Below are 11,090 nucleotides of genomic sequence, written 5' to 3'. Positions count from 1 at the left end.
TATTGATTTAATTAATGACAATTAATGGTAATATTCATCTATCAATAATACAGAATTTACCAAAATGTCCTAATTAGTTCAATTGGTTCCACTCTATTTAGACTTTCATCTCCACAAAACCTCCTGAGGAGATGAGGAACCCTAGAAACATGAATAACCTCAACTGAAATGCGGTAACTAATCCGTATGGAGGGTTAGATCAGGTCGAAAGAGAGTGAAAGAACTGGCTTATTTATATGAAACTTCTTCTGTAAAGAAAAGACAAGTTACGGAATCTTCAAAGAAGCCTCGGATGGGATGGACCAATCGAAGACTACTTTGGCAACGGAACATGGAAATGATTTTGCGATCTTGGAACTTGAGAAATCTCCTAAAATCCGAAATCCAAAAACAAACTTTTCGTTAATAAAACTTAAAGTTAATAGCTATACAAGAAACAAGATGGACAGACGCAAGTATGGAAAACCATGGTGCAACAAAGAGTATGGAGTAGCCTTTATTGTAGCCAACAGCATCAAGAGCAACAATAAAGCTAAGTTTCCACATGCACGGATTACTGGCGCCAGTTCATTTGCATGTTTAAATAGCAAAAAACCACTGGCGCCAATAAATTGGTGCCTGTAATCATAGCGCCAATAAAGTTGACGCTACTTCTACTTTTTGGCGCCAGTAACAGTATTTATAAAGAAAACGTGTAACTATTAACGTGTTCGTCCAACTAAAATGAACAAATCCGCTAATAAACCGTCAAAAAATGGACATCAGAACAAACAGTACTATTTCTAGAAACGTATGAGCAATATCCATGTTTGTGGAATCAGAAAATTCCACAATATAAGGACCGATTAGCACGAAATGAAGCTGTCAGAAGGATAGTTGAAATTATGAAGAAAACAGTTCCTAATTTTGAAACCTCGAAACCTAGGCAAAAGCAAAAATACGATGTTGTACACCAAATACAATTGAATACCATAAAGTACTTCACCATAAAGGTCTTCACATATAAATTTAAAAATTGTGCTTTTTGGCAAACGATACATATATTGCAAGAATGAAAAAGAATCTCCAGAAGCCAGAAATCTTAAAGTTGCTTGCAGTTTTACGTGAGCTGGAATGGTGTCACCCATATGCGAATGTTGTTTTCGTATTTTAGAGGATACTTCACTCAACAAAAACATGAAACTCTCTTCAGTCATTCTTAAATGATTAAAAAATGCTTCATGACATAATTCTCTAATTAAAGTACTAGACGCACCTAGGTTATTTCTACGTGCAATCCACGATCTAACCCAGCAACTATGTTTTCCCTTTTTTTGTTAATAACGTGTGCAGTTGCAAGGAGCACATTTGGACTACCATATTGATGCCAGCGCGAAGTACAGTACTTGACGCCATTTTTATTACTGTGCCAGTGCACAATTATAACATTTATGTGGAAACAACTTGTACTGTTTTTACATTTATGTGGCTTCGTACTGGCGCCAGTAATCCGTGCATGTGGAAACTAAGCTTAAGAATAGCGAAAAAATCTTTAGACATGAATGCCAAAATAAAAAAGGAAACAGATTACTGTTTCTGCAAAACAAATAAAACGGGACAATGCTGATAGACTTCTCTACAAGCAAAAGCATGATAATAAGTTCAACATGTCTTCCACACAAATCCATTCACAAAGTAACATGGACATCACCAAATATGTTTTGGTCTATGACTTATAGTATTGCTAGGTTTGTGCACAGAATTGTAATGTATTGCCATAAAATTTGCGTACTGTATTAGCGCCATTTTCCCAATACATTGTCTCACCCAGTACACACTTATACATTGTTATTGTGCTATATTTATTTTACTTGCATCATTACTCTGTGTTCATATATTCTACGATTTCCTCCCAATATACGATTACTCGTCAAGTAAAATAAAGCATTTCAAGGACTCAAAAATCTACCTTTTGAGTTGGAATTTTGTTTAATCAAAACACGGATCATTTTAATCATTTTGAAAATTTGGCAACCACATTTACACTATTGTATAATTGGTTGCATAATTCGACGTTAATAAATTAAACATTACTTCCTAGCAAAAATGGAATTTATTTGTATTATATTAGTTACATTATATAGTATATACAGTCGCATATATTCTATAAATAAACTATATTTTATCTATTTAACAATATATACACACGTGTAGACATCTTTATCATTTGGAAAAATATAAATAGTTATTAATTGAGAGTATGGACGAAGCCGGATAACCGTTCTAAGTTGATTTGGGGTTTAAATTTATTTAAGATTAATATCTTTTAAGTCCACTTTTATCATCTTCCTGTAAAGTTAACCAACGGGTTATTACCCTAAGTATTTAACCGCAGTATAGGTGTTTTAAGCGTTCTAAATTTTACAAGAAGATGTTGAAAGCGACCATTAGGAGAGACTTTACATATAAGTCATTATTTAAAAGTCTTGAAAGTTTTGAAGATGAAGTATTTTCTTCTGCTGATCGTTTTTTAACATTGTGACTCATTCCTTGGTACTCCCAATTGTTGGAGGACTCGTTGCTCTATTTGCTGAAATAAATACAAAAAAAACAAAAATACAAAATCTTAACATTTTAATTTATGTTGCGTGTATTAAATTATTTACGGAAAGTTATTCACATGCTATTAATCACAATATACAAGAGTTCTTGAATTGCAGATGTGCGAAGGATCCAGATTCTAAACGCAAAATGATTTTCAAGAAGTCAAAGGTCAAGGAGATTGATTGCTTACTTCCTTGACAATCTCATTGACACTCACTGAGATGGTTACCGTGATAGTAAATAGGTTGCGAAAATTGATGGGGTTAAAAGTGAACTGGGATAGACACCTACTCTTTGACTATCTACCAGTACAAACAGCTTCTCTATCTCACTGAAGACTTTTTGTAAGTCTGCCCAAATATACTTAACTGCTATTAATTCAACGACTAATGCGATAAATGACTCCAATAATCTCAATTAAAGCATTGCGATCTCCCTTGATAGTCTAAAAATAATATTCATGCCGTATTAGAGTAAAATGGCTGAAATAATGTCGTAAATAATGAGGACGATTGGCTAAAAAGACTATTAAGAAAGCACCAATATCGCCAGAGTCACATGTAGTTGATCAGTGTTGTCCAAAATGAAATAAGACCCAAATTGGAAAATGGATATCCAATTTATGGACAGGTCAAAAGAGATCACCATCTTATAAATCTAAAAGAATCTATCTATGATGTCATTCAGGAGTATTATTGGTATTGGAAAGAATATTTGGAAAAGTCTTCAGGGGAAAGAAATTTATATTTGAGTCTTTGATAAGAAGTGACATTCCTGAATATACAATATTGAAAAAATGAAGTTGGAAAGAATGAGAATTTAAATGGAGATAAGAGCGATTACGTATATGTTTAACAGTGACATGTAGAAGGACAAGATCGGCTTAAGTGGAACAGGCAACACATAAACAAATACAAAGATGGAGCTATAATGATGGAGTAAAATTATCTGGAAGCACATGCAACCAAGAGTACCATTCCTCACGTAGATTGTTTTAGTGATTCATCAGACAATTCATCAAGCCATCAAGATGTAAAACTTCATAATCAACGCAAATAATCAATAATCTAATAACCAATCGAGAAGATAAGTTTTAATTATTAGGAACACTTGGACGTTTTAGAAATCGCCTATCAGCAACTTTAGTTATCAATGGAATTAGACAAGATGCTAATGCATTCCGCAATTGAACCTCGGTTTGGATGTCTTCAAAAAGCATTAATTCTGTATGTTGAGGAATCTCCCAAACAACGTTGGGATGTGCCTGGATATTGAAGGATATTTAAGGCAGTCTGGAGGACTGTAAAAACTAATATTAAGGGATGTCCAGAATAATTTGAGAAGGACAAATCTGATATGACGTTGTGAGATATCAGAGATTATATTGAGGAGTTTCTAGAACGATGTTAGGGTTTGTCTTAGACCTTAGACGATGTAGAGGGCTATTTGTGGCTATGTCAAGAAGAAGAAGACGATATCGAAGGCATCTAGAATGTTGAAGTATGTCAGAGATGATCTTGAATGGAACGATATAGAATGCTATTTGGGGCTATGATATTGAAGACGTCTGGGATGATACTATAAGATATCAGATATCATGCTGAGGAAAGCGCGAGTTAATATTGACGTGTGTGAAGGACGATATTAAAAAGGATGGCCAGGGCGATTTTGAGAGGTCGGAGATTATATTGAGAAATATTCGGGCCGATGTTGAGGTGTGATAGGGATAATATTGGGGGTTGTCAGAAATGATATAGAGGGTTGTCAGAAACAATGCCGAGGACTATTTGGAGCTATAAGGAGTAACAGCGATGATATTGAACGATGTCCATGACCGTGTTGAGGTGTGCGTAGAACTATAGAGGGATGTTTGAGATGGTATTCACGGCTGATAATGAAAAATGTCCAGGACGATTTTGGAAGGTTACTGGAGTAGTAGCTACCTCTTCGCTATAAAAGAAGAGTGAATTGGATGATTAGCAACTTCGAAGTATTCAAATTATGGATGATATTAACCAGCAAAGGGATCGTATCTCCAGTTGCTGCCATGATTCGAATACGACTAAAAGCTTTACAATGCTCATTGGAACAACGATCAGCGGCTCCATCAAAATCGTATTGTAAGAAGACTAAAAGAAGACTTTAATAACTTTAGGGAAAACATTTATTTGTATAGATTATCCACGTTTAAAACTGGTCGTTGTTTTTCGCTGGAAGAAAAATATAAGTTCAGCAAATAATTATCAAGCAACACATTTGTTGGAAAGTCCACTTACAAAATTCTGCCTTTAGGCAATAATGTAACCCAAAAAGATTACATCATTCTATTAAATAATTTCAACAAACCCAATACCTTTTCTCCAAATAAAATAAATATCTGTAATTCAAGAACTCTTTGTGTACATATAGTTGTTATTAAAAAAAATCTTTGACCAGATAAAAATAGAAAGATTTGTCTTAAAATACTTTTAGGTTGTTAATTAAGAAAGGAACCATAAAATAAAAATAACAGTTTTAAATACGTAAAAAGACTTCCTTACAACATAACCAAAACTCGTTTACACCTAAGAGTGAAAGCGGGAAACGCTTTCGACTTGTTTGCAAGAAAAATTCTTTCAGTTTTCTCTATTCTTACCCGCTTGTACTACAACCATTTATTATAAACCATGGGAACAGATCGGATCTGTTGTTTTAAAATGGATTAAAATAAAACCCTCACCAAGAATACCTCCACCAACTAAGACCATTCCAATTAAGACCATTAGTATTGTAATATTAAATAATTTTTAGATAACTCAATTTTCTTTTTTTTTTTGCTACGATAAAATTAATTGTTATTATTATTACCAACACCAGAAAAGTTCCCAGAAACAATCATTTCACCTCCTCCACTACCATCCTTACCCTGTGAATATCTTTGTTACGTTGATGTCTTGCTAACAATTCATTTTCGCTGAGGTAAGCCAAACTTTCCGATTTAATAATCGCCTCTTCTAATTCCGGACACATTTTTGTTTTGTTGTTCTTCTTTTTTCTTAGGAGCGATTTGACACTCCACAAATTAGTGGAATCCTTTTTAATTTTTTGTTGGTGATTGTCTTGTATTAAAGATGGTTCGTAATTGGGAGTTTTGGGAGGAAGTGGTGAAATCTTTTCTTCTTCGCCCCCACCATTAATCTTGACTAGAGTAACGTTTTTGGTTTTTTGATTATCTTCGGGACTATTATAAATTGAAATAACCGCTGACGATTTAGTATTACGAATTGTACAAGAAACGATTGTTTTTCGTAAATCTAAATTATGATCGTTATTACTACTGTTTACCGAGGAGGTCGTCGACCAATTGGGTGTCTTGTGTGTTGGCGAACTGTACCCTGATGTACTTTGTGATTCGCTGTGGATTATAATACAAGCACCCTTACCGTTTCTAGATGATGAGGTTTGACCTTTTAAAGTTGCCGGTTTGAACGTTGATAGTTGTTCTGGTTGGTATTCATCGGTCGGTGTTACAATTTCAGCGAGAGTCTTTTCATCTTCTTCGCTTGATGTTGTACTATTCCTCCAATTCGGATCAAAAATTTTATGCTCAGATGGCGTTTCAATTGTATTTGGACTTTCTAAGTCTTGAATAAGTTGAAGTGCGGCTTCTAATTCTTTCGAAAATTCAGCATCACTATTTTTGGAACTTTTTGAGCTCTTAGAACTTTTAGATGTTTTTGACGTTTTAGATGTTTGAGAAGAGCAAGTTTGTTTAGACGACGATGAAGTTGAGCTTTCAGAACTTTGGAAATTATTATTACTAGGTGTAGGTGGTGATGGCTCCTTTTTATTTACAATAACTTTTTCGAGTTCTTTCATTAATGATGCGTATTGTACCTTTTCAACTTGAGGACTAGTTGTGCGAACCATAACGGGTTGAGGTGCTTGATATTCATCTGATTTATTACTTAAAGCACTCGTTAGTCTGGTTCGGTAAATTTCGGGTTCGGTTAATTTTTGTAGACATTCGTAAATAGGTGGTGGATTATTTAAACTTATTTGTGAGGAACTCGGTGATATAATCACCGGGGAAGTTGACCTTGAAAAGCTCTTCATGTAACATAACTTTCTATCATTGTTACTGTTGCTATCATCGGAAGCTTCTTCTATGTGCACAACTGGATTATCTATTAAATGAGCTTTATCACTACTAACCATCACATTATCTAACGAATTTTTTCTTTGAACGATTTTTGTTGATACCTCTTCTTGTGGTAAAGTTAAATATAAACCGCTGCTTTGATCACGTTGACTTTGATAGTTGCAACCGTTTTCTTGTTGATGATGATGATGGTTATTACCGAAAGTATTATTAGCGGTTTCCGCATCATAGACCCAACTCTGTGAGTACGCGTTACAGACTGTCGCCGTTGACGGTGGTTTGGACGATTTGCGCTGAAAAAGAAGGAGAGGAGTTTTACTTTAATATCGTCGTCATGTCGTGAGAGTGCCACTTTCTACCGATACTTTGGCGCGGCTGGTAACGCATTTATCTCTTACCCTGGGTATGATGTACTCAATATCTGAGACCTGCTCGTGAGAACCCCGCGGCGGTTTCTTCATTTTGACAGACTGTGGTTTTGGGGCCGTTTGAATCGAACAAAAAGACAATTGGGCGTCCAAAAATGTTGTGAAGATTAGAAGTGCTGAAGAAGCTCTTGTTGTCCAACAAGCTAAAAAAAAGTTATTTTATTATTTTAATTATTAAAATTAAATTTAATATAAAACATTTCGATCAATATAAATTATTGCCCATTAAATTAAAATCGATAAAGAAGTTGAAAGAATCTTTTTAAAGTATTATTATTAACCTATCACGAACAAAAAACGTGAAAGGGAATGTTGAAATTTGTAATTCCATTTTTATTAAAATGGGTAGTTTTATAAACCTGAGAGATGATCATGGTAATTTTAACACAGTTTAGATGGTGAGGACAGCGCGGCCTCCGTGGACTTAATCTGGTGTTCTGGACATTCCGGTACTCGAGGAAATGAACGTTGAGTTATGCGCGGTGTTAACATTCCGGGAAACAAGAAGCGTTTCTGTGACGACGTAATAAAGCAAGACAGGTGTTGTTGAAATATTAACGTTATCGACAATATAATTATAGATTAAATTCTTTTTTAAGATTTATTTCGTTTTCAAATGTTCCCCCTGCTCCTAAGCATCAAATAATACTTCATTATGAAACGATTAAGTGTTTCAAATTGATCGATTTGATTTCGAATATTAAAAATTTTAATAAATATCTCATAAAGAAAAGGAAAATAATTAATTTTATGATTATTTAACTGTGAAGTTATCTTTAAGTAGAATCTTTGTGAACCTGTTTGTAATTGTTTAGTAAATAAAAATGTGTGTTTTAGTTACGTTTTTGTACTTTAATTCTTATAGTAAAACCTTCATCTACATTTGGGTGCATATTATATTTACAAATGTTGCACAATATATTTTTACTTTACCTTGCTATTTAGGATCTATCCCTCAAAACAAAAAAATGCTTTTGAGGCAACAATTCAGATCATTTCTGGTATAGAATTCTTGAGAGCAATAACTGTATATCATTTAGAATTTTCATAACTTTTAGAGATATTTTTATACATAAGTTAAAACTTCCACCACCTCAACAAACAAAATAAGGTCAAAAGGGAACTGAATAACGAGACAAATAAGCAGTACAGTCACTAGCAGATAAATCACTTTCAGTTCTTGAAAAATACATTTTTGAAAAGATCGAAAATTTTTTCGACTTTTTCAATTTTCGCCAATTAAGTTTTAAAAATTCGTATAAAATCAAGTTCTTAGAATATGAGTATGAAAATTTCCCAAACTGTTAATAAGAGTGTCCTCTTTCCAATGAACCAACCCGTTTTGAAAAATAACTTTTAGTTTTTTAGAAAACAATATTTGAAGTTTTGATAAAATTTTCAATGTTGTCATTTTTCATCGAGAATTTTCAAAATTCGCTATAAAATTAATTTCTTGAAGGATCCTTGTGGAAATATCACCAATTGTTAATTAAAGTATCCTCTTCTTAATGCAACAAGTCGTTTTGAAAAATCACTTTCAGTTCTTGAGAAATAAATTTTTTAAATGATCGACAATTTTTGCGAATTTTGCAATTTTCGCCGATTAAGTTTTAAAAATTCGTATAAAATCCATTTCTTAGAATATGAGTATGAAAATTTCCCAAAATGTTAATAAAAGTGTCCTCTTTCCAATGAACGAACCCGTTTTGAAAAATAACTTTTAGTTTTTTAGAAAACAATATTTGAAGTTTTGATAAAATTTTCGATGTTGCAATTTTCATCGATAACGTTCAAAATTCGCTATAAAATTAATTTCTTGAAGGATCCTTGTGAAAATATCACCAATTATTAATTAAAGGATCCTCTTTTTAATGCAACAAGCTGTTTTGAATAATCGCTTTTAATTTTTGAGAAATAAATTTTTGAAATGATCGATAATTTTTTCTAATTTTGCAGTTTTCGAAGAATTAAGTTTTAAAAATTCGTATAAAATCCATTTCTTGGAATATGAGTATGAAAATTTTCCAAAGTGTTAATAAAAGTGTCCTCTTTCCAATGAACCAACTCGTTTTCAAAAATAACTTTTAGTTTTTTAGAAAACAATATTTGAAGTTTTGATAAAATTTTCGATGTTGCAATTTTCATCGATAACTTTCAAAATTCGCTATAAAATTAATTTCTTGAAGGATCCTTGTGAAAATATCACCAATTATTAATTAAAGTATCCTCTTTTTAATGCAACAAGCCGTTTTGAAAAATAACTTTTAGTTTTTGAGAAATAAATTTTTGAAATGATCGACAATTTTTTCGAAGTTTTGCAATTTTCGCCGATTAAGTATTAAAAATTCGTATAAAATCCAGTTCTTGGAATATGAGTATGAAAATTTCCCAAAGTGTTAACAAAAGTGTCCTCTTTCCAATGAACCAACACGATTTGAAAAATAACTTTTAGTTTTTGAGAAAACAAAATTTGAAGTTTTGATAAAATTTTCGTTACTGTAATTTTTATCGATAACTTACAAAATTCGCTAAAAAATTAATTTCTTGAAGAATCCTTGTGGAAATATCAGCAATTATTAATTAAACTATCCTCTTTTTAATGCAACAAGCCGTTTTGAAAAATCACTTTCAGTTCTTTAAATGATCGACAATTTTTGCGAATTTTGCAATTTTCGCCGATTAAGTTTTAAAAATTCTTATAAAATCCATTTCTTGGAATATGAGTATGAAAATTTTCCAAAGTGTTAATAAGAGTGTCCTCTTTCCAATGAACCAACCCGTTTTGAAAAATAACTTTTAGTTTTTTAGAAAACAATATTTGAAGTTTTGATAAAATTTTCGATGTTGCAATTTTTCATTGAGAATTTTCAAAATTCGCTATAAAATTAATTTTTGAAGGATCCTTGTGGAAATATCACCAATTCTTAATTAAAGCATCCTCTTTTTAGAGTTGCTTCGTTAGTTAAACAAGCATCAAAATTTTCAAATAAGTTGACATATCTTATCAGCTTTCTTATTAATTTCATTTTTATTCAAATATCGCAATAATGTGGCAATGTAGGGTATCACTTCAGAAATGCACCAGAAATTATAACCATAATGGCCGAATAGATATGCCGGATATCTGGCCGAAGGGGATGGCTTTTTGGAAAATCACTATCCATTCTAGCACAGGACACACATAGTTTATGTGAAAAATCACAATCGAGGTCGGTAAAGCCAGAAATGTAATGGGAGCACTTAATTCTATCTGGTGGGATAAAACCATAAACCAGAATAATACGAAATTTATTGGGAAGACTATCATCGAGAATGTATTGACATGTGGTTGTGAGCTTTGGATGATGAAGAAGGAGGATAAACGGAGAGTTGTAATGGCGATGGATTATTTGCGTAAAAGTGCGAGGATGCTCAGATTGGAAAGAATTCGAAATGAGGACATTAAAAACAGAATGACAGCAACGGAAACTGTCATGGACAGGGTTGAAAAGAGAGGCTTGAGATGATTTTGTTATGTGTTACGCATGGAAGCAACCACCTGTTACATCATCTGAAAAGAAAAGAAGACGACTTCCTCGAAGATCATGGTGTAAAGGCGTGTAACAGGCAATGAGAGATAGGGAATCGAGTGATAAATTGAATGGGAATGCAGCACCGGGCTGTCTGACTGATACACTACATGTAGTTTATTGTGTTGTACTTCCCAAATAAATAAATAACTGGGATCATAAACAACACTATGTGTTCGCTGAGCTGTAAAGCAGTTGGAAGTTGATCAAGGTGGACAAATTTTAGCAAAAGGATCATCTTAAGCAACGGAGCCCATTTTAGATGAACACATCAATAAACACACAAGATACACCAACACTAAATCATTCGGGGAAAATGTTCGACGTGGGTATTGCTTTGACAGAATCAGCAACTTTTTGCGGCTTAAA

At 33.1% G+C, this 11,090-nt stretch overlaps 1 protein-coding gene across 2 annotated transcripts in view; it reads right to left on the bottom strand.

Moving 5' to 3' along the window:
* Positions 1-2,073: 2,073 nt before the first annotated feature.
* LOC111419312 (putative uncharacterized protein DDB_G0277255) overlaps positions 2,074-11,090 on the bottom strand; it is a 53,555-nt gene continuing 44,538 nt past the window's right edge. For both annotated transcript variants that reach the window (XM_023052086.2, XM_023052087.2), the window contains 3 exons: positions 7,123-7,295; positions 5,488-7,017; positions 2,074-2,569 (listed from right to left, as the gene is read on the bottom strand). In XM_023052086.2, the coding sequence (XP_022907854.2) occupies positions 2,510-2,569; positions 5,488-7,017; positions 7,123-7,295 (1,763 nt within the window). In that variant the 3' untranslated portion in view covers positions 2,074-2,509. The remainder of the gene's footprint in view (positions 2,570-5,487; positions 7,018-7,122; positions 7,296-11,090) is intronic.

Source organism: Onthophagus taurus, chromosome 1 (genome assembly GCF_036711975.1).
Source record: "Onthophagus taurus isolate NC chromosome 1, IU_Otau_3.0, whole genome shotgun sequence".
In the NCBI taxonomy this organism is placed as follows: domain Eukaryota; kingdom Metazoa; phylum Arthropoda; class Insecta; order Coleoptera; family Scarabaeidae; genus Onthophagus; species Onthophagus taurus.
The sequence above is the reverse complement of the archived record's forward strand: the minus strand, read 5'-3'. Positions and strand labels throughout refer to the sequence as shown.